The sequence below is a fragment of the Lepidochelys olivacea genome (assembly GCF_965140295.1).
Source record: "Lepidochelys olivacea isolate rLepOli2 genome assembly, chromosome: 11".
NCBI lineage: Eukaryota > Metazoa > Chordata > Testudines > Cheloniidae > Lepidochelys > Lepidochelys olivacea.
In genome coordinates, this window is record NC_140421.1 from 43,769,209 (window position 1) to 43,794,167 (window position 24,959).

Here is a 24,959-nt window from a genome sequence, read left to right on the forward strand (position 1 = left end):
CTTAGCTAGTTTAAGACAGGGCTTTACCATTATGTGAACCTAAATTCTTATGTCTAATTGTTAACGTACAGATGCTTTTCTTTTTTCTACTTTTTATGCAAATTAAATATTGTAGTATACCATGAGAACATGGTAAAAATAGAGAAATGAAACTAATTCATGTAGCCACTTCTTCACAGAGAAGGAACATTTCTTTTCTGTGCACATCCTTCCTTCATTTGAGATCTATGAACATTACGTGGCATTTTAGAAAACTATACTGGGTGAATGGACCAAAATGACCAAGGACTAGATTCTATCCTCAATTACATAATTGCATGTAGTGAATCACATGAACTAGTTCGGTAGCCCATTAAATAACTGTTATTTTTAGAAGTGGAAGAAAGAAAACCAAGGTAAATTAGTGTCATAGTGGACATATCAGAGAGTTAGTTTGTAGGCGTTGGGGGCAGGGATTGTCTTTATTTGCATCTTATTTGGCACAGAGTATATATAGCATCATCACTTAACAAATAATGAATGTGCCAGAGGACAGTGCTGTGGTTAATTCTTTACCTTGATTGTAGATGGGGCTGAACTAGTGTGTAAGTAGGCATTATCATAAATATTGAATAAGAACTTTACTTTTTAAATTATATTTTGTTTTTCTGCGGTGTTCCTAGAAGCAGGGAACAAGTAATTTTCAAGTTGGATGTGTTCGGTAACAAAATACCTTCTCTTCTTACTACTTCTATCTCCTTTTCTGAGGTGAAGGGCTTAAAGGATGGATCTGGAAGTCTCCCAGTGGGTTTAAGACATTTATTTATTTATCTATCTGTAATATAAAAGAGTGCTACAGTTTGGAAGTAAATTTGCTGAATGGGTGGCTGAGCAGCAGGTAAGCCATACCACCATATACTATGCTATCTTACATTAGTTATGCCCTGTGGAATTTTGCAAGAAAAGTTGTAAAATGGTGGCCTAGCACATACTATACCTCACTAAAGTCTTGAAAGCCTATTTAATATCTTGTAGTTTCTTAGAGTCAGTTTCTTATTTTTTGTAAAGTAATAAACGTAATAATTGTATAATTGTAAATAGTAATAATTGAATAATTGTAAATAGTTTATGGAAGAGAATTGTTGCTAATGCTGCACGGATGAATTATTTCTGTTCCCTTCCCCATTCTGTGTCAATACCATTCTGCTGGAAATTTTCACACTCGCTTATGATTGCCGGACTGGAAATTCAGTGGCTATTTCTCTAATGTCATGAGATAATTTTTAATGCAATTGTTTTAATTTTTGAAGTAACAGTCTAGAAAGGGGAATTCTTGATGCTGAGGCACTGGACTGGAACTTGGGGGGTTTGAATTCAGTCTTTTGCTTTTCCAGACATTTTGGGTGAACTTGGTTGAGTCACCTCACCTGATCTCTTTAGTTGCAGTTCACTTTTGTGCAGAGAGCCTCCACAAGGCCTATATATCACTGACGGCCCACTTCAGCTCTGTTTTGAAAGCTTAATTGGGAACTGAGCGGGTGCATAGGCTTTGTGTGGGCTCCCTGCACAGAGGTGAATTTCATTTTCTTATGCCTGAATTCCCTGTCTATACAATGGGGATAATACTTCCCTATCTGACAGGAGAGTCTTGAATATATTTACACAAGTGCTTGTGAGATGCTCCTGCTCCGATGATGGGACAGGGCATATAAGTGCCTAGACAGATAAACCGAACTAAAAATCAGAAGTGACTAGAAATGATCATTTTAAATCTAAAGACAAATTGGTTAGCTGAACCAGTCCTTAATGCTTCAGGAGTAAAATATTCCATTACTAAATCTGAAAAGTGCACCTTATGCAATATTTTCCCAGCAACAAAGAATTTGACAGAACTTTCATGTCAGATTGATTTATATGGAACCTTGTTTCTATCAGGAAAAAATGATATCAAGGAATGGTTAGGACAGTATATGACAGAAGAGGAGCTGGGAATCAACTTATTATATAGCCACTGTCCTTGGTAGTTAAAGCTTCTTGGGTCATATGATGACTCTTAATTTTCAGGATTTTTTTCTAGAGAATTTAATTTTGTATCAATGAACCCTGCCAATGTCTGTTAGTTCTATATGCTGCTGTTCTCCAAACCCACCAGTGATGAGTAAACAACTGATATGGTTAATCAAACGCACATGACGTTTAGTAAAGTTTTCAATAACTAAATTTTATATTTAATTCTTTTTAAAAACTATAGAAGCTTTTACATGCCAGGTTTAACTACCGTTTAGCTTCTTTGATCACTGCAATGCTCCATCTGCTGAACCATCAGTTTTAGCTCCTCTGTCATGTCCATATTCCTGAGGTTCAACAATAACTTGCAGTCCATAAGGCATATAACCAGTCAATTATTTCATACTGTAAGCTAGCGATGAAGATGGTTGTCTGTTCTATTGGATCTGATGCTGCTGAGACACTATGAAGTTGATCCCCTGCAGAAAACTTTCAAAATTGGGTATATGTCACATTTGTTGCTTTTCCTCTGCCCCATCACTGCCAGGCTGGCCTTAGTTAGCTGGAGAACTAACATCTGGAGACCAAAATAATCTAGTTGCTGAAGGATAAACTGGATTTGACTTCATTAGTGCACAATGATAAGTTTGTGTAGAGTTATTATAGCATTAATCAACTTGATGGATTGGAAATATGACAGAACTGAAGCAGCATGTAATATTAGTGCCTATTATTCTACAAATTATGTCTTCACCTGCAGAAGCCAGGAGTCGTGCTGAACATTAAAAATACTATACTCTTTTTCTCCTGTTACGGAGACACATGGCATCTCTTTTAAAATTTTTCCTTGCTGTCATAAAATAGGGGCTCTAGTCTTCCTGAGCAGTAGATTTTGGGGTTATGACGAGTTTTAAGTAGTCTTTGGGACTCTAATGATACTATTCTGAATTAAATTTCCATCTTTCATGGCTTGTCATTTGTCAGATTTATATTGTGGTATTAAACCTCTGTCCAAAGCAATATATGAAATGACTGCATATAGGGTGCCCACAAGATACAGGGTGAGTAATAGAGTAGTGTGTAGGTGTTTAATAACATAATTCTCAGTCAAGTCAATGAGAATTGTGCAGACTTTTGAGAGTGTACCCTTTGTATTGTAGTTTGGCTACTCTTCCAGGACACTTGGCCCAGTGTGCAAGAATCTAAGGAAAATCTTATAAGGTGGTTCTTTTGGGATATGAGTAACAGAATATGAAGCCTCTTCTTCCAAGTTTGTTGTTTACTATCCTAGGCCAGATTTCAGTGACCAAAAGCTGTTACCATCTGATGAGTAGTCTGTGAGAACTAAATTGACACGCAGTCCAGTTCTTTCAGACAAACGTCCACATCACCCAAGCACCATCACACCTAGCAGAGAGGTAAGCACGGTGATTGTTGTTGCCCTGGACTGAACACAGACAGTACTACACTCTTACTTCCTTGAAGTAGTTACTGTAGATCAGGATTTGAGATACATGGGCAATGCAGTATGGGGAAGTTTGCATTACTATCTGTGCTGTATTTATTCACAGAACAGATGGAGGTTTTCTGCCTCCAGAGACTGGACTGGTGCACAGTCTGTTTAGGTTTACGTGAGCACATTTGTGGCTTAAAACAACTATTGCACCTTTCTTCCTGAAGTTATACTGTGCTCGTCCATACACCTGAGGTTGGGAGCTAGGGCTATATGTAATAGTTAACAAAATGAATGTGAAGTCCACAGCTGAATATAGATAGCAGGTTGAAGATGGCAGTCCTTTTTAACATATGGGATATGACTGAAATTTTTGAACAGGACATCCAGGTGGTCACAGCAAAAAATAGGTATCTTCACATTTGCCCTATATTGTGTGCATCTGTATCTTCAGTGAAGGAGCTTCTTTGACTTCTTAGCACGACTCCTAATGGAAATATGGTGTCTACATCCAGATCTGTATTGAGATTAGGCTTCATTTTGAGGTCAATTTGGTGCTGAAATCTCACTAGACTTCATCCCCAAATGGTGGAAACCACACAGATCATTTGATATTGGCAGTACTTCCGCCTCTTCCATGCAAATAGTAGTTGGTCCATTCACATATGGAGGTCGTGTCACTAAATTTCAACATTTCTATGGGCCTGGACTTCTACTGAATTAAAGAAATGCAATTTAGATACGTCATTTTAACAATTGGTGCCAGGTACGCTGTGGTGTTGTCTTTTTTTTCTTTAAATAAATAAGAGTGTATTTCATCTCAAGAATTATTATTTCAGGAAACAAACTTTAATGGATGGGTTTAAAAGCAATAAATGCTATAAGAAAACATAAAACATTTTGTCATGACACTTGGATGTGATTAGTTACCGTCTCATGCCCATACTGGTAGGCTTTTTGTGCTTGATGTTAGGGTAGTGACCTTTTGCAAGATTGTGTATACATTACAAGTTTTACAATCTTGTCTAACTGTCATAAAAAATAAAGTTTAACAGTGCAGGAGTAGTAGAAAAGAATATTTTAATTATGAAATCATGCAGTATTTTTCTTTAGAGTTCTGAAGGCCAACTGATGCACCTTTTCTTAGCCAGTGGCAGGCTTCCGTTTTGCTCTACATATAGTCATTTGTAGACTTGAATGCTTTTAAAAAATGTTTGTGAGTAGAATGAATTTTAATCACAACTAGTCAATTTGATTGAAACAAAAAAACTTGAATTAACATTAGCAAAACGGACATCTAAGATGTATTTAACAAAGAAATGTAATAGTTCATTGTAATGTCATTTTGTCTGTTATCTAACCACTGTTAGCAATAGTAAATCAGTATGGATGATTATTTATGCTATGCCAGAAATTCACTTGGTACATGATTGATTAAACACACAGATTCTTAGTTGGACTATCTTGCCTTTTTGAACAAATGATGATAGTCTTTCAAAAGAATACTGACAAATATCAACTTTGGTGCTGTCACATATTGTGTGGCAAAATAAACCATTAGTACTACTATCTACTTGGTGTGTTGCCTTCTGAAGTGCCCAAACACTTAGCTGAGTGTTCTGTTATAGGGGGTGCTGAATCAAGAACCAACATTAAAACAGCAGAAAACTTTTTGTCCCAAAGCAAACTCTTAAACTTAGTTTTGTAACTGCCAGTTGTGCCATCTCTCCTCTGCGTGTCTGTTCTGTTCTTATCAGAATTCTTTATCTTACAGCTTTTAAATTACTTGTCTTGTGAGTGGGCAGAATGGAGCATGGTATGTTTTGTTGGGAAAGTGTACAAGAACTCTTACAGTTAGGAAGAAACCTGCTACTATGGTTTTAGAGCAGTAAGGTCAGCCTTTGGCATAGCTTGAATTTAAGGAATATTGCAGCCTTTGTTTTTGGGAGGAATCAGATTTCTCTTTTCTCCCATCCCTTTCCATTCCCTGGGAAAAGGAGAGCAGTGTGAATAACAGTGGGCCATTTTTAAGGTAGGTCAAATTTTGCATTAGTGGCTCTAAAATTCTGTTTCTGCTCTAGGTAACGTTCATGATCAGTTCACGTCCGCTAGCATATTGTTGGTTGGTTGGCTTAATTATGAATTTATTTTCTTTCCACAGCTGCAGAACCTTGGCCTGAAAATGCTGCATTGTATCAGCAACTGAAGGGTGGGTACATCATTTTCTACAATTAATGATTTTATTTTTAAAAACATTAAATATACAGTAATATAATTAACTTCAGGGAAAATAGAAACTGTTAAGAAGAGATTCTTTTGTGTTTGTCTGGTCAGAGGTTTTAGCTAAGCTTGCATCTGCCAATATAAACCAGCTATTCATGGCCTATAAGGTCCTTGGTTTATTATTGACTCATTATATTGGCTGCTGTAGGCAGTGTAAAATGATGTGGTTGCAGGCACCGTTGGCAGATTTACTGCACCAATAGCTGAGGCAGCAGATTTTTGAAGTCTTATGGTAAAGTGGGCTCTCAGTAAAAAGGAACTGTTAAAATGTATAGGCTAGGATGGTTCAGGCTCCCTTTAGCAGCTCTTCATATATCATCAGATCACATTATGGCCCCCATTTGGGGCTCAGCAGCCTGCTACAGTTGTCAGAAGACTGCAAAGTAATGAAGACTAATAGGTAGCAGCCCTAGTCTTCTAAGCATGGAATTTTTATTGCAGCGAACTTGTCATCTTTCTTTTGTGTGACAGACCTAGACACAGTGTGCAATATTAACTGCAAGCTGTTTTTTTGAGGATTCTGAAAGCTTTTACTTCTTAGCTAGAGGAATTATGAAGATGCTATTTTATTTAACTTTGATTAGTAGAGGAATAATTGGCTTAAAATTGAGACACTTTTCTTTTCTTTTTTTTAGTTGAGGTTTCTAATTGTATATCTCTGGTGAAATAAGATAAAGGGGAGGGCATTTCTAGAAGAAATATTCCTGGTATATTTTTGTATTCATACCTCATGTTTGGTTGTCCAATAGCATAGCATAAAATTAATCTAATGGTGCATATATTCTCTGTTGAAGTATTTGCCCTTTTAATTTATATACAAGAGATTTAACACAGAATGTTATGCAGTTACACATGAATAACTAAAGAAGAACTATTTCTTGTAATTATATTCTTTCATTTTCTTTCTACAGAGGAGCAAATTTTGCTTTCTGACAATGCATCTTCTCTTGCTGTTCAGGTAAAGCATCATCTTTTTTAAAATAGAGAGATGTTAAATTAAAATATTTCTTGGAAGGATTAAATCCTAAGTAAATTACATAAAAAGTATTCAAATGACATATTTAGAATTTTTCTAAGTACTTTGTAGATTTAACATTTTATGTTCCTGGACACAACATAATTTTTCAAGTTGAAATTATTCCTTTTTAGTCTTTATCATTGAGGTGTTACTGATTTTGTTTTTAAGATTCCTAATATTAGTGCCTATGCATCTGTTAATATTTACATCTGTCTACCTATTTATAATCTGAATTGGACACACTACTGGCAGCTCATATTTGACCTTTGTTGTTGTCTTTCCAGCTGTCGTCCACCTTCTGGGTTTTTTAGGGTAAGGTGTCCTCCCAAAGACCACTCATATGCTTGTTGGTTACATTACCCTCAAAGCCAATATCCCCAAAACACAAGGAATCCAGGTCCGCTGTATGTAAAGAATTAGAATCCACTGTATATTTGTACACTCCAGTATGTGTTAGAGGTAAAGGCTCTAATTTGCTTAAAAGTGCCTTTGTGGCTGGAAAGTCCATGTAAACTCCATTAACCTTTTAAGTTCAGTGACCCCAGAGGCTTCTCTTTATTCTGACGGGATACTTGCTCCCAGTAGTAGAGAGGGACTGGCTGGCAAGAAAAGTTCCTCATCCTCCAAAGCAACTCTAGTATTGGCTGTGGAAGAGGGTTGATTTATTCCCTCACTTCCACTTGTTCCCCCATGTGGTCTAGTTAATATAACCCTTTGGGGGCTTATGTATCCCAGAAGGCTGCATCTCTTTTGGTCAGAGTGGGACCATTAGAGACATCATGTAAAAGGTCCACTAACCTGTATTTTGTAAAAATGCCAATCAAAAGTTCAGGATTCTTTGGTCACTCTAGCAATCCTCTATGGACCTTATTCGGTCCAAGATATATAATATATTTTTTGCCGAGAGTCTGGAAAATACCAGTGTTCCTTTGATAGCCCCTCCCCCCCACCACCTCCAAAGTATCTTGTTTTGTTGATAGGTGGACAAGTTTTCCATTTATTTTGAAAAACAGATGCTAGTGTTTTACCTTTCTCTCTCTGTGGTGTAGTATGTTTTAAATAATTCCTTACAGTGGAAAGAAATAAGGAGTTTTGTTGAGCATTTGATCTCAGTGTTAGCTTTAGCTCCAGAAACCCTTGCTTATGTAGTTCTCATGAATCTTCTATCCATCCATCAGGGTTACAGGTGTGGTTTTGGTTTCTTTCCAAACAAAACAGAAGTTTCCTTTTCTAATGTAGGATTTTGCTTGACCATTCCAATTCTATTGTTATCCTGTACATGTCACTTAGATGATATATTAACCATAATATATTAAAAATGCCTGTTTTACTTCAATATTCTTTGGCTTGACAGCTGATAGTAGCCATGACTATAAATATGACTTTGGCAGATATCTGATTTAAACTTTATGGAGCAATTTTATTCTGTATGGGGGAATGGTATCAGTTTAGAAGAATCTGTATTAGGAACACAGTTGTGATCTCAAAAAAAAAAAAAAAAAAGTAGCTGTCCACAAAATATAAATATTAGGATGTGTAATTTTAAAAAAAATAGCTTAATGATCATGCAGTTTTAAAATTAGCTCACTTGGCATACATTGCATTAGGCAATATCAAAAACAGGAACAGTTGTATCTTTTTCTGATGAATTGTGTCTGTGTTTTTTAAGGAGGGGTGGATAGGCATGTGTTGGGGTAGGAAGAGAGGAAGCCAATACCTGGGACTTCTTTCCTCAATATATTCTTATACAAACTGCCTTTCTTTTTCTCTCCAGTATCTCTCAGCCACTGACCTATGGTACGTGGATTTCCCTTAGACGTAGCACACAGGTTGTTCATTGCTTCTTTGGGCTTCCGCATGGTGAAGATGCCTCGGAGTTCTGTGTTCCTCTGATTAAATGGGGTTTGGTGGGGAGGCTGCTAGGAGATCCTTCAGGAAAGATGGTTTAGATAAAACTCTAAACTTGCCATAATTTGGCTGTCACTTACACCAAATCCTTCTAGAAATCTCCTTTCCATCATAGCACCTCTTTATGATGTCTGTCTTGGCTGGCTCCCAAAGAATAGACGAATAAATATATATATATCTATAAAAGGGCATAACTAATGACTTACTAAGCAATTAGTTAAAATAAAAGCTGACCACAGTCTTTACAAGTGGTAACGCTACCATGCATCTAGCACATGGATGGGCAAACTTTTTGGCCCGAGGACCACATCTGGGTGGGAAAATTGCATGCAGGGCCATGAATGTAGGGCTGGGGTGGGGGTTGGGATGCGGGAGGGAGTGTGGGGTGTGGGAGGGGGTGTCGTGTGCAGGAAGTGGCTCAGGGCAAGGGGTTGGGGTGCAGGAGGGATGCAGGGTGTACAAGGGGGCTCAGGGCAGGGGGGTTGGGGTGCAGGGATGGGTGTGGAGTGCAGTAGGGGGCTTAGGGCAAGGGGTTGGAGTGCAGGAAGGATGCAGGGTGTGGCAGGGGGCTCAGGGCAGAGGGTTGGGGTGTGGGGTGCAGGAGGGGTTCGGGGTGCAGGCTCTGGCCTGGTGCCACTCCGTGAGCGGTTCCGGGGTGGCAGTAGCATGCAGCAGGGCTAAGGCAGGCTCCCTGCTTGCCCTGGCCCCACGCCACTCCCAGAAGCGGCCGGCACCATGTCCCTGCGACCCTTGGGGGACGGGGGGGGCAGAGGGCTCCGCACGCTGCCCTTGCCTGCGGGTACCTCCCCTGAAGGTTCCATTGGCTGCGGTTCCCCATTCCTGGCCAATGGGAGCTGCGGGGGGGGGGTCCGCAGGCGTGGGCAGTGTGCAGAACCCTCTGCCCCCGCTCCTCCCCCCGAGGCCGCAGGGACGTGGTGCTGGCCACTTCCGGGAGTGGCACAGGGCTAGGGCAGGCAGGCAGCCTGCCTTAGCCCTATGGCGCCAAGGGGGTGGCAATCCCGCAGGCCAGATCCAAAGCCCTCATGGGCCGGATCCTGCCCGCAGGCCGTAGTTTGCCCACCCCTGATCTAGCATGTCTGTTTCTGCTTGGCTATGGAACAGATACTGTGGAAAGCAAAATAAGTTCTCTCTCTGTGTGTGAGTGATTTATTGCAGACATTTTCTTATAACGGCTAAAGATTCAGTATAAGGAATTAATTATGTACATTTTTTAACTATTGAATGGAGTTGCATGGCCTATTCTTTGCTCATCGCAGTGCAAACTTAAGACTGGGTATATGTGACTAGGGGTAATCTTTTTAGAAAGGGGTATGATGTAGTAATTATACTGAATATTAATGCCTTCTTTTAATTAATAATTCCCATTGTGGAACTCCTGTGCTGATCCTGCTTGGAGATATATATATATTTGAGTAACCTGCAATTCCTGAAAGTAGATTTAATTGTGAATCCATCAATCTTTCATGGTGTTTGATGTACACTGCTTGTCCATTAAACTAAAGCAGTATATTATACAGTCCTACTGGAAATGAAGATGATTTGATTTTATGCTGGAAATCTTGATACAAAATGTCAATTTACTTTCACAGCAAAGAAATTCATGTAAAAGGAAAATGGTGTAATTTCAGTGATGATTATCCTGCTACAGGGTAGAGAATGCCATACATAGAATAAGTCTCTTTTCTTCCCATGATATGTGCAGCCTTGCTCCCATTAAAGTTAATGAAAAATTACATGCAAAAATCAAGATAAGTGATATAACTTTGTTCTTATCATCTTCCTCCCCAAAAATCATTTCCTACACCTTATTTATGATGGTATTTTCCGTTACTCAGTATTCCTGTTTTTCCTTTCTGCTTACTATAAAAACAGTATCTCAATAGCAAAACCTCCGTATATCCAAAAAGGAGTGGATGTAGTTAACAATGAAAACCATTACGAGAATATTAATCAGTGACATCCTAAACACATATAGTATGGTTTGTGTGTGTATGTGTGTATATATATATATATACACACACACTACTGTATTATTGCAAAGAAGAACATTTTATACTCCCAAGATAACTCCCTCTGGCAAACTGCAAATTTGTTGATTTTAAAGCAGTGGTTTTCTAATATATTTTTATTTTATTTTGTAGACCAGTGTATACATGCAAAATACTCTCCTGGTCTCCCTTGCCCAGCCATTTATTTAATCCTATGGACAAGTAGAAAGGACTCGACAGACACCTAGCAATAAAAATAAAGATATAATTTTTGTCCCCCAAATCCTTCCCCAGATATGAAACTCTTATTTAAATGCCTCAAATTTTACAGTTTCTGCCTGCTGTATTCTGTTGTACCTTAAACACACACTCTAATTTTGAAAGAAGAACCTTGAGAATTTGACAAAAGGATTTTGTGTTGATTCTCTATGGTACCATTTTACTATGTTTGTGAGAGAGAGAAACAAAATGGAAATTACTAACACTCAATTTTAATAACTTACATAATACTATTTAAATAACTCTCTTATTTTTAACTGTAAACTCTTCAGGATGGTCTTCCTCCAAGTTCACACAGCACCTACCACATTTGGGCCCCAATTTATTGACATTACTGCAATACAAAAAGCAAAAGATAGGAACTGGAAAACACCATATTTTATTTCCTTGTAACAACCTCTATGCTCTCAAGTCAATAAGGCATTTTATTTGTGAATCACGTATGTAATCCATATAATGACTGAAACACATAAAAGAAGAGAAATTACAGAAATTAAAACCTGACTGAATAAGGGTTATTTCAGTGACCTTAAGAAAGTCTGGAAGCCAAATTTATTGAGACCTCTGTAACGTTAAACAGTCAAGGAGAAACCAGAAGTGGGGCAATTGGATTTGTGCGTTTTATGAATCTATGGGCCTCAAATAAGAGGGCATGGCGGGTCTGCAGATAGTATTCTAGCTTGTGGGACGGAATAACAGACAGGCTGCTTTGCAGTCTGCCTGTGGACTGGAAGTAGATTCTGTCCCCACAATCTCCATGGTGTTTCCCACACAAAAGTCAATTACTCAGACATTATGCTGGAAGGAAAGGGAGAGTGTGAATTTTGCTCAAGATGAGTGGGGAATTAAGACCTCTTTAGTATTCAATTCTAAATTCCAGAAGTGAGTGTTCTGTTACGTTCTTATATAAAATGTGAGGCTAAGTATATATGTATTGCTTTAAATACTATGTATATTGTATAACAATGACCCTATATTTAGGTTTCCTAATACTTTACATTATAAACCATTTTCGTAATCTCTCTCTCTCAAAATGGTATTTACACAAGCCTAAACATGTTGATACTTTAAAGTCCAGTATCAGTTGCAGAAACCATGCATTTGGTCTGTGTTGCTGCAAGAAGGGGGCTAGAATTGGCTAGTAGTATTGCATCAAAGAGGGATGATTATGCAACAGAAGTTTAAATTGCCCAGGTTAACTGCTTATTTACACAATTATTTGATAACTTGTTGAGGTATATCACCCATGATTGATAGTTTTTTGTAGACTTGTGATTTTAGCATATGAATTGTGTAATTTTGTTTTTGAAGCTAAACAGTAAGCTGAATTTTAAGTTGTTGCCCTACACAAAACAAAGATTCAGTAGTGAAATGAAAATCTGACAATCCATTCTGAAACAGAATAAAAGCTAAAATTCTTCATGATGAGAAATACAGTATCAACATAATCGATCTAGTAGCATTACTTCGTAGCTGAAAATACACTTATATCCCTAGCCATACAACTACAGCATGTGAGTGAAACATCTTTCATATAGTTCTGAGATGAAATTACCCCTGAATGAATAGCATCTTCATTTATCTTCAAAACCTCCTCTGTACTACCAGTGAATCTACTCTTTCCACATTCTACAACGAGAATTACATTATACCATTATAGCAGTGTTCTGCTGCAGTGTAAAATAGATTGTTTTGGAAAATGAACCTGGCTTTGCTATAAATTACATTCACAGGTACAAAGAAATTTGTTATTTTGTTTAAAATAGTTGCAAATATAGTTAAGCTCTTAATTTATGTTAAACTACAAATATGGCCATTACCACAACTGGATTAGGAATTTAATCTGTCACTCAAAGAATGATACTGAACAGTTTTCATTTGTAGTCTTAGACACACTATTTCAATTACAATGTCTGCAGCTGTTTGATATAAAAACTGAATTATTTTGTAGATTTGTTCGTGGTTTTTCATTTTAAAACACGTCCCTTCAATAAGGGGAAGAATAATTCTTCAGTTGTCATCACAGATTCTCCTTTGTGTCTTGATGAAACAGAATAAGAATGAAAACACAAATCTCTTTCTTCACAGTAGCATTCTGTGAGTGCTTTTAAAATACTAGTCAATGAGATATTACTTACAGTGGTTTGGAGTTAATTATGAAACTGATAATGTGTGTCTCCTCTGAAAGAAGCCTGGATCTTGTCATCTGAAAGTAGGGTTTTTCATACAGGGATATAGAATGCGAACTGTCCGAACTCTGGAATAAGAGGGCGGGAGGTAGTGATTCTGACCTTAAATACTGAAATCTTGATATTATTTACATCCAATTGGAATTTATGCTTAGATTATTGTTTTTAGTGGATGTGTATTTTCTGCTTTGAGATGGAAAAACCTAGTGGATGATTCACTAAGAGATACTTTGGAGTAGTAGACGCATTGTCAACTTGAAAAATAACATTTCTGTTTGAAAAAATTTTTTTTTTGTACCTACTAGTGTTCAAGTAACACCTCGGATAACTAACTGAAAAGTTAAAGAGAATAAATCTTCTATTTTGTTTATTTTACTTTGTACATTTAACAGGAGTGAAGATGAATTCTGTGTAAGCTTCAAAGCTTGTCTCTCTCACCAGCAGAAGTTGGTCCAATAAAAGATATTACCTCACTCACCTTCGCTCTCTAATAGCACTGTGTATAGTCATTTTCATTTCCCATTTTATGCCCTAGTATGATGACATCAGTCTATTGCATAGTTCTGAGGGGAACTTTCAAAAGCAGCAGCAAAGGTGAAAATGGCAGGCATGTGTGAGCATACAGAGAAAGGAGAGGGACACTGAGCAAACCCTGCTGTGTCCTCTTGGCCTGCTCCAGATCCCTTCTGAACCTTAGCAATGTGTTCAGGAAGAGTATTCTCTTTATTTTTAATGCTAACCAAAATTCAACACATGCTATTTAAAGGGTGCTCTATCAGAAAATTGGATTTTCTGACATTGGGGAAATAAAACAAGTTGATGGTCTTATTTTAAGCAATGTTGTTGTTGTTTCTTGTTCTTTTAATTGAATCACACTGTGTCCCATTCAAATTCTCTCAATTAATATAGACTCACATGCTTTCTTAGTTAACAGTTCTTTCACCTAAAATCAAACTAAATTTACAGGTGAAATCCATTTTCAAAAGCTCATACAGAGGCTGAAAACTTATTTTTTTTCTGATTATTAATATTAAAAGACACCATGTGCTCAGTAACTTGACTTTGTAAGGCAATATATAGGAGCATCTTAGAACTGGCTGAAATGGGTAACAATGCTATTTTGATAGGATGTGCAATCTCCCTTGATTAAAATGAAAGACCTGTGAAAGAGGTTTATTAGTTTCATAACACGTGGCATGTTAAAGTTTGACAGGAGCCCTTTCTGCATATCTGCTGTTAGTTCATTCTCCTGCAGTTAAAATGCACTTTTTTGTTCCATACTGACATTCAAAATAAAATAGATGCTGCTGCTACTACTAAGTGGAACCAAAAATGCACATGAAATAGCAAACTAAGGTCCTTTACGGGAATACATTGTGCTTTAGGAGATGGATTGTTTGTCTGCCACAAGCTTAATAACCTCAGTCACTGAGAGGACAACATACCTTCAGTTTTAGGAACAATTTTTAATAGAATATAACCCTCAGAGGCTATATTGGTCATATAGGACTTGCCATACTGGATTGCACTGCAGGTCCAGCTTGTTTGATGTTCTGCTTCTGGCAGTGGCCAATATCATTGCTTCAGAAGAACGCAAACCCCTCCATGAGATCCCATGGGATGGGTGGATAGGGAAGGAATTCTTGATGCCAGTGGCAATAATCTTATACCCAGAAATACGAGATTTGATTACTGTTATCATAGCATGCTGAACTACAAATACAGGCCATAAAATCGAGTCTTTTTAAAATCCAGCCTGAATATTTGGCTTGATATCTTCCTGTGACAATGAATTCCACATTAACTCTTGTAGGAAGTTTCCTTTACTTTTATAAGTGTGCTGGACACTACTAGTATTGTTGCTACCATCCCTTATTGTTATAATACAGGCTAGGGAAATAAGAAGAAGACTGATCAGTTTTCACTTTATTCTTCTTGATTTTAAATATTTCTGTTAATCTACCCCAGCTCTTATGGCCAGATGCTAATAAGTCAGAAAAAGACATTTTCTCTTTCTAAGCTACCAAATAGGAGTTCAGTTTGCATTTTGAAGCTGTTCTCCTTTTTCTATTGGTATTTGAGTATTTTTGGCTGAGAGGGCTAAGACTTCCCTAGAGGGGGACCTGGAAAGCTATGAACATTTTTTCTGACTAAAATAGCTGTGAAAACTCTTCCATCTGAAGTTATGAGTGGCAGATGTGTTGCAAGGGGTGAATCTGCACTGTGTTCACTCAGAGTAGAATATCTCCCTTAAAGAGCTCATTGGCAAGATTACTAAGATTTGGCTGCTGCTTGGGTAATAGATCCAGGCTGAGGTCAGTGGATGTGTGCAAATGCTACATTTTTCCTATATGAGGTTCTGAAGGTCTTGGGGGAACGTTAGATTTTGGCCTGCAAACTGAACCCCTCCTGGCTTGTAAAATAATTTATTGGGGGAGTTGGATGCACTCTTGATAGAGATGAATGCTTCCCATTAGAGATGTTGGCATCTTTTCAACAAGTGATTGTTGTGCCCACTCTCAATGAACTATCTTTTGATATTAGTCATCTTCCCAGTTATTGCCCAGTTCCTAACCTTTTGGGGGCGGGTTTTTTTCCTTTTTAAAGAAGGATTTGGCATAGCAACTTCTTGTGTCATCTAGAATCAAATTTCCTTGGCCCTTTGTATTCTGATTTTAGGCCTGAATATGGGACAGAGACTGCATAGGTTTGGTTGACTGATCTCTGTTGGTGAATATTGAACCAATAGATATGTCTGCCTTCACTACCATTGACTGTGAAGTAGAACTGATGTGTTTGTGGACCTTAGCAGAATTGAGTTGGAGTGATTCCAATCTCTTCTCTTTGAAAAGTCCAAGAGAATGTTGGGTAATCCCCTACTGTCACAAGGGCTCTTCTATAAAAGGTGAAGTAGAACTCCAACTTGTCACCCCTCCACTCTTCATATATGGAAGGTACTATGGTGAGAAAATGAGATACTTGGGGCTGCAAAGTCATCAATATTCTATTATTATTTTTTTATTCCTGCTGGTATTGCAATGCACTCCAGTTTAGTATCATTTATACACTTTGTGCTGCTCACTCCTTTTTAGTCACTAAAGAAGATCTTAAATAAGATCAAGCCTAACAAAGATCTATGCATTGTCCACTAGACCCTTCCTCCCAAATATCCCCAACTCAGTCCATTGTCACTTTTTGTGCCTTTTTGTTTGTGGTCTTTGTCTGTTTTCTCTCCTCCTGATTATTCAAATCCAGACAATTTAAACTAATTTTGAGTAATTTCCCTGACACTTTATCAAATGCTTACTAGAATCCAAATATATTAATCCACTGCTTTCTCTTCATATAATAATGTTTACTGTATCAAAAAAGCAGTCAAAATTATCTGGCAATACATACCTATAAGCATATGTTGCTTGTGATTCCCTTACCCTCAAATGATCTAGGGGATAACATAATTGTCATTTGCATGAAAAGCATTAACTGTGCTTACCATGTTTTTAATTGTGGTATTCAGTTAAGTTTTTAATGCTCATAATTTACCAACTCTGTCAATCACATTAATACAGGAGAATGTGAAAGTTATAATAGTGAAATAAATTGTCTAAGGCTATGCCTACACTTAAAACACTATAGTCTGGCACAACTGCAGCACTTCAGTGTATACACTCATGACAGTGACGGGAGGGGTTTTCCTGTCTCTGTAGTTAATCAACCTCCCTGAGAGGCAGTAGCCAGGTCAACAGATGAATTCTTCCATCAACCTAGCACTGTCTACATAGGGGGTGAGGTCAGCATAGCTACGTCTTTCAGGGGTGTAGATTTTTTCACACTTGAGAGACATAGCTATGCTGATGTAAGTTTTCATCGTAGACCAGCCCCAATATTTATGAATGGGTGGTGAAATCTGGGAAATTGTATAATCGCACCCCTGACCTCCGCCCTCTCTCCGCCCGCACATACATTAAGAGTTCTCAGCACCTTACAGGATAATGCCTCTATGAGGAAGAATGTTTATAAATTCCCGATTAGGAAGATATTACACAGATTGTGAAAAAGTGTCAGTCACCTCCTCTCCCCGCTGTGAACGGTGAATGACCATATTAAGGGCACAAGAGCAAACAACCCCACTGCGTAGGAGAGAGAGGAAATATGGCAAGAGACCACCCTGGCTTAACCAGGAGATCTTCAATGGTCTAAAAATCAAAAAAGAGTCCTACAAAAAGTGGAAAGTAGGTTAAATTACAACGGATGAATATAAACAAACTACACAAGTAGGTAGGGACAAAATTAGAAAGGCCAAGGCACAAAACAAGATGAAACTAGCTAGAGACATAAAGGGTAACAAGAAACATTCTACAAATACATTAGAAGCAAGAGGATGGGTAGGACCATTACTCAATGGGGGGAGACAATAACAGAAAATGTGGAGATGGCAGAGGTGCTTAATGACGTCTTTGTTTCAGTTTTCACCAAGAAGGTTGATGGGATTGGACGTCTAACATAGTGAATACCCGTGAAAATGAGGTAGGAACAGAAGAGGATAAAATAGGGAAAGAACAAGGCTTAAATCACAGCAAGGGAAGTTTAGGTTGGGCATTAGGAAAAACTTTCTAGCTGTCAGGGTGGCTATGCACTGGAATAAATTGCCTAGGGAGATTGTGGAATCTCCATCATTGGAGGTTTTTAAGCTCAGGTTAGACAAACACCTGTGAGGGATGGTCTAGATAATACTTAGTCTGCCAAGAGTGCAGAGGACTGGACTAGATGGCCTCTCAAGGTCCCTTCCAGTTCTATGATTCCATAAAGAAAGCCAGAGTTGGCACAGCTGCCATGTGATTGATTAAAACATTCTAGTTTTTGTAATTACTGATGTGGATGGGTAATAAGGCACTTTGAGTTCCATTTCTTTAAGTTCATTTGGATACCTTAATTGTGAACTTAAAACCCTAAGCAGTTGAAAATATATAAGTAATTACCTCTGAATTTCCTAGGTCTTTAACACTTCGGGGTTCTTCCAACTCTCATGTTCTGGTAAGTTAGTGTTTTGAGTGTATGTTAAGTGTCTGGAACCTTAATTATTTTTAACAAAGTTTATGTGGGAATTTTCTTATTTTATTTTATTTTTTTAAATGGTCAAAGGTCTGCTGGGGAAGAGTTTGTTTCCCTGAGACTTGAGGAAGCCCACAGTGGATTGCGAGCTCTTGGGGGCAGATATTGCCTTTGTTCTCTGTTTGTACAGCACCTAGCAAAGTAGAGTTCTGGTTTGTGACTAGACCTCCTAGGCACTATGGTAATACAAGTAAATAATAGAAGAATCTTAATGTAGTAAATCTTAGAAGGACTTCTGCATGTGGGGAGTGGAGAAATAACCTCCCTTGGTCTATTGGCCTCCAAATCTCCTGCCTGCTTGCTTTCTTGCTTAGTTCTATCTTGTCTGTTAGCCCAGTTCAACCAGAGGTTGAACCATTGCAAATCTCTAGCACAGGCAAAGAAAGCAGCAATTCACAATGAGTGAACTTACTGCAGTTTGAAGCGGAGGAAAACTCTACCTGTGTAAATCACAACTTTTCTTACCTGGAGTTTGTACCAGTGAAGCAATTCTGATGGTTCCACTCAAAGATAATTCCAAGTGTAGGCATAGGCAGCTGGTGAAAGTATTCTTTGGATGTTCTGAGCCCATCCCTCACTCATTCTGAAGCGGTGGCTCCAGTCCCACAGGGCTGGGCCCAGTTCCCCACTTTGGCCTGTTGGCTCTCAATGTAGATTCGGAGGAACCTGCCACAGCGTCACTTGACGTGCACATCCACACGCAGGTGGGGCCCTTCCCTCACGACGCCCTGTCTCCTTCCTGGCTCTGGTGGCGCTAAACATGGGGCCTCAGGATCTCTCCCCTCCCTCAGGATTCTCCTTTGCCATCCTCTTCATGGCCCTGGCACAGCCGGACAGAGATTTGGGGAGATTTGGAGCCTCCTGTAGCCCTCGCCACCCACTGCCTATGATTGAAGGCAGGACCCAAGGCTTGTTGGGATCTGATGATCCTGCTCACGATTGTAGAGGATGAGGATGTGACGGGTTCAGTCACAGAGACCCCCTTGGAACTGCCACCTGATGTGCTGAGACTACTTCTGAGCCCATTTTCCCTGCCAGCTTGGAACTTCAGAACCCTGCTTTGTTGAGCCAGACATGCCAGTCTGCTCCAACACAGACCCAGGGTCTGAACCACGTGCCCCAAAGCTGCAGACTTAACTGAAAATGGCTTAGCAAATGCTCCTGTCTCTAGCACCCAGACACCCAGCTCTCAATGGGATCCAAATCCCAAATAAATCCGTTTTAGTCTGTATAAAGCTTATACAGGGTAAACTCATAAATTGTCCCCCCCCCTTTATAACACTGATAGAGGGAGATGTACAGCTGTTTGCTCCTTCAGGTATTAATCACTTACTCTGGGTTCAATAATAACCAAAAGTGATTTTATTAAGTATAAAAAGTAAGATTTAAGTGGTTCCAAGTAATAACAGACAGAACAAAGTAAGTTACCAAACAAAATAAAGCAAAACACACAAGTCTAAGCCTAATACATTAAGAAACTGATTACAGATGAAATCTTACCCCCAGAGATGTTCCAGTAAGTTTCTTTCACAGACTGGACTCCTTCCTAGTCTGGGTCCAGCAATCACTCACACCCCCATAATTACCGTCCTTTGTTCCAGTTTCCTTCATCTCTTGGGGGTTGAGGGGCCATCTCTTGAGCCAGTTGAAGACAAAATGGAGAGGCTTCCGGGGCCTTTTATATTCTCTCTCTTGTGGGTGGAAACCCCTTTGTTCTTCTGTGCAAAGTCAAAGCAACAAGATGGAGTTTGTAGCCACCTGGGCAAGTCACATGTTCATGAATGATTTAGCTTTTTGCAGGCCGAGGCCATTGTTTACATTTTAGTTTGAACGGTCCCAGGAAAGCTCAGATGTGAATTGGCGTCTATCAAAGTCTATTGTCAGTTAAGTGTTTCTTGATTTGGCACTTACTGACAATAGTCCTTTCTCAAGAAGCTGACCAAGTAGTTCACTGAGGCTACTTAGACTCAAACACATTGAGATACAAGTACATAGCCAATATTCATAACTTCAAATACAAAAATGATACACACATACAGACAGCATAATCATGACTAGCAAACTACATACAACCTTTCAATAGACACCCCACTTGACCTCCTCTGTACAAGACCTGGTGCAACCATAGGACCCTGGTTGCCACACTGATCACAGTTCATGTCAATAACATCACAGGGGGAGCCTACTAAAGCTTAGGGAAAGAGGAAACCATAATGAACCTAAGGCTTGTCGGGTGGGGCACTGCAGGAGGGAGGATGGATGGATGAATGAATCCAGTTAACTTTATCTGAAGTGATTCCCACGTCAATTTCTCCAGCTAAGATCTGGCAAAATAAGAATTAGAAGAACTTTCTAATTCTGATGGCCATTGCTGCTTGTGTGATCAGCTTTAATTTTGTAGATTTTTTTTTTTCATTGAAAAGCCTCCCTAATTATTGGCTTGCATTTGTGAGGTCTATCTCTGGAAGGAAAAGACTATGGCTTGATCTACACTATGAATTTATGTCTGTATAGCTACATTGTTCAGACCTGAAAAGGTCAGTGATAGTTCTTTGGCATACAATCCTATCCTTCCATGTACCACTACATTTAAAAGCTCTGAGATGACTTGCTTGCTGCACTGACTCCGGGATAATTCAGGCACACTTTCTTTAGAACCAGCATTGAGACCAGCACATGGCAGCTATAAAAATTCACCTCCAGCTAGATGTAGAATCCTGAAGTTAATTTAGTGCCCTATTGCAAAGGGAATTACTGTGGCAAGCCTGGACAAAATTAAACTTCAGCTACTTTTCAAGAAGGAAATAAACAGCTAGGGAATAAGAGCATGGATTTGAGGTGTGATAAATTAATTTAAGAATGTTTTGCTCCTGAAAGGTTGTATTTCTCGAAGCTGTCATTTGAGATGTACACTGTTAGCACTATAATGCTGTATTGCTGATTGAATGCTATTTACATTTCTGCATGCCCAGATACAGCTTTGAAAGCCATGCAAAATTAGTAACCTATGTATATTACACCTGCATATTGTGTCTAAAATTCTGTACATACTCCTACTCTACCAGTTCACAGAATATAAAATCAAATTCCTGTTTTTTAATTAGTTCATAAGATAGCTAGTACATATGGAGCCAACACTGTCCCGAAGTTCAGGAGTGTTTGTATTTGGGGTTACATATAGGCCCTTCTCTAGTGGACCTTGCATGTTGAGTTTTATAAAGTATGTTGTACACCAGTCTTTTTAGATGACCTTATGGAGAGAGAATGGGCCTATTTGTATGCAAAGGTACTTAAAAAAAAATACATACAGTCCCAGAATAACAAAGAAAGGAAATTCAAAGTTAAGACAAATGCCCTATACATTAAAGGCTTTTATGACTTCTAATAGCTTATTTGGTATTGGGAGGCTTATGCTGAAAGTTTCAATCAGTTTTTTAATAAGTTTTGGGTTTTTTAAAAAAATCTTATTTCCCAGCCATTGCTTATGCTTCCTGGTTGAACACAGGAATTAGGGCAGGATAGAGCAGAACCAGGATGTTTAGGCAGATGTCCCAATTTTATAGGGACAGTCCCAATTTTGGGGGCTTTTTCTTATATAGGCACCTATTACCCCCCGCCCCCGTCCCAATTTTTTACACTTGTTGTCTGGTCACCCTAGATGGGGATGAGACAACTGTCCTGGTGCTGTTTTGTGGGGAATGGAGCTGAACGGAGCAGAGGAAAACAGGAAAGGAGGACTGCTGTTGACAGGCAGCTGAGTAGCTGTTTTTTGTTTTTTGCAATGATGTGAGCAAATGTGTGAAGATATTTTTATCCCTGAGGTAGGACTGTTGCCATATAAGAGCTGGGCTCCCTAGAAGCAGCAATCTCCTCATATCTCTGCACAGCAGAAGGGAACCAGGTGAGTTTAAGAATGCTGACTGAGTCTCTTCGCACAGTGGCCAAGGAAGAAGCTGGTTCCTGGCAACTGTCCCAGCTCCTGGCTGTCCTCCGGCTGGGGGTAAAAGGCTCTTCTTCCTACTGCCTACTCAGTGTGTGGCTGGAGAAGCCGTCATCCGGCAGTCTGTGAGGGGACCTCCTTTCTGTGTGTCTCATTCAGTTTCTGTGCTTTTCCAAACTATTCAGTGGGTTGCTGGTTATCTTCCTTAACTTCACTCTTCCCAAGTCCTACCAAAGATCTAAATTTATTCTTATTTCCCAAACTAAACTCTTGGAGGAGGTTAAATGAAGTGGAGGGAAGGAAATGCTGTTAGTTTAGATAGTATTTTAGTATAGTCTCTACTGGTTGAGACTGATTTGAGACATACTCTTCTAAGCTCTCTGGCATCATTCTAGCCACAAAACATGAGAGCAAGATTTCCTCAGCCTCTGACTTAAATCAGGAGAAGGAAACCAGGGCTTTGAAGTGTGTTCTTAAATTAATCCTAATTTCAATATTTTTACTAAACTGAAATTATAATAAAGAAAGAAGAGTTGTTTGGCCAAAAATATAAAGCCATGTATTAAACTTGCCCCCTAGTGCCTGACTATTGTAGAATATTTGGTACATTAAATCACACAGTGATGGCACACTTGTGCATAGTGGGCAACAGGCAAGTGTCAATTTAAGATTTGAATTTTTCTTGGTTTATGTGACAATCTTACCTTTAGTTAAAGTTTATTTTCATACATTAGTTTGTCTTTTTAATACAAGTAAAATTGTATTCAGTAGAACTGAAACAACTGCAAAAAATATACATTCCTCAGGCTGGGATTGTTTCCAAAATAAAGGTAGAAAAAGACTGTTTTTCTTTCCTGGGAGGTTATGTACTTTGAACCAGAAATAGCCCTTTTCACCTTGATCAATAAGTCAAGCTCTTCTGCAGTGGTTCAAGTACCGGGCAGACTGAAATAAACTATCAACAGATTTATTAATACAAAAAGAAAATGAGTTATTTACAAGATTAAAGCAGGTAAACATTATACACAAATGAGTTACAATCTTAAGTTTCAAAAGGTAATAGAAGCTTCTATAATAAGCAAGCTGTATACGTCCTTTAGGGCTAACCCGAGCTAAGCAGCTGGGGATTCCTTGCTTGTGCTTAGAAAACCTTGCCCCCTAGAGTCCAAGCAGCATAGAGATACCGTTCCTTCTTGTTAGGGTTTTTTATTCCCCCCTCCCCCCCCCCCGCCCGCGCTGAGCTGCAAACTGAGCTGATGAGATGAATTTACTTGCATGACTCCTCTTCATGGGGAGGGGAGGAGTGCAGAGCATCACAATCTATTGTTCTCTTTAATGTTCCACAATAGTCTGTCTGGTGTTGATGGGACTTCCTTGTTGGCCAGGATGTTGCACCTTCTGTTGGAGACCAGTACTTTACACTAGTTAATGTCTTTCTCCTGTCTGGTGATTTACCCAGTCATAGAGGTTTACAATCCAAATTCTTAAATATTACCTTACAATATAGGATATAGATGCTATAAGTGAGATTAATGCATGCAGCAATTTACAAGCATTCAATAAAGTGTAAACACTAAACATATTCTTATATAATCCTAGTCCTAAAGATAATACACAGGTGAGCCAGACTGATTCCAGTTGTTGGTTTGTCAGTGTTCAGTTGAGACATGGGGACCCTGGCATGAGCTGAAACCTGGTCTGCCAGTGTCACACAATATAACAGATAGACCCTACTGGTCTGCTATGTTAACAAAGCTGTCGTGCATGCATGTTAAGTCCATATACCATCCTTAAAATCATAATGAAACTTCTTTTTATGTGCAGTAGATTCTCTTTACAAATAATTTAGTTGTACCTGCCTTTGTTCAGAAAGCAGTGAAGGGCTCAAGTCTGGATTAATAGCTTTCAGATTTGGAATTTGAGATTTTGGCCTTTTGGCTGGCAAAGGCGAATGCCAAATACCCAATAGGATTTAACATTGTGTTCCTCACCACTGAGCTTGAAAGGTTATTTATACTTGCCATGCTCTCACTATCGAAAGTGAGAGTTACCTTGTGAAAGTTATTTTATTCTTACACAGAAACACTGTAAGTATTTTATGACGATGACTGCCGCTGATAAAAATTAGTATCCTGTGGAAATGGCTTTGTCCAGGGTTATAGATAGATATAAAAAACCATTCCATTAGTCAACTATATCCTTAATTCAAGTAAACTTTATTGGTAATAAACACTGCCTTTTAATCTAGCAGAATTGCAAAGCAAAAATCGTGAAAATGTTGGCTAGTGAAAATACGGCAGCAGAAGGACCTGTAGTATGTGTGGTGTGTTTTGTTTTTTTTGTTAAAAAAATATGTTAGAGTTGTAGCACATGCTGGGGCTTGTTCTCGAAGCATATTAGTCAGTAATAGCCACAGAAGATTTGTGCCCCAATGTTCAGGTTGACAAAATGTCACTTAGAATGATTACTGGTGACTCATAAACAACAGGTTTCAGAGTAGCAGCCGGGTTAGTCTGTGTCCACAAAAAGAAAAGGAGGACTTGTGGCACCTTGGAGACTAACCCATTTATTTGAGCGTAAGCTTTCGTGAGCTATGGCTCACTTCGTCGGATGCAGACCGTGGAAAGTGTAGAAGATCTTTTTATATACACACAAAGCATGAAAAAATACCTCCTCCCACCCCACTCTCCTGCTGGTAATAGCTTATCTAAAGTGATCACTCTCCTTACAATGTGTATGATAATCAAGTTGGGCCATTTCCAGCACATCGGATGAAGTGAGC

General features: G+C 38.9%; 1 protein-coding gene across 3 annotated transcripts in view; it reads left to right on the top strand.

Annotated features, from left to right (window-relative positions):
* Window positions 1-24,959, top strand: part of MTX2 (metaxin 2) — a 52,323-nt gene that overhangs the window by 17,358 nt on the left and 10,006 nt on the right. Inside the window, exons 2-4 of one of the 3 annotated variants that reach the window (XM_084642677.1) lie at window positions 5,601-5,648; window positions 6,634-6,680; window positions 18,120-18,159. In XM_084642677.1, coding sequence (XP_084498803.1) covers window positions 6,658-6,680; window positions 18,120-18,159 — 63 coding nt within the window. In that variant the 5' untranslated portion in view covers window positions 5,601-5,648; window positions 6,634-6,657. Of the gene's footprint in view, window positions 1-5,600; window positions 5,649-6,633; window positions 6,681-17,632; window positions 17,653-18,119; window positions 18,160-24,959 lie in introns of those variants that run through there. The other 2 variants (XM_084642676.1, XM_084642678.1) reach the window with 2 other exon arrangements.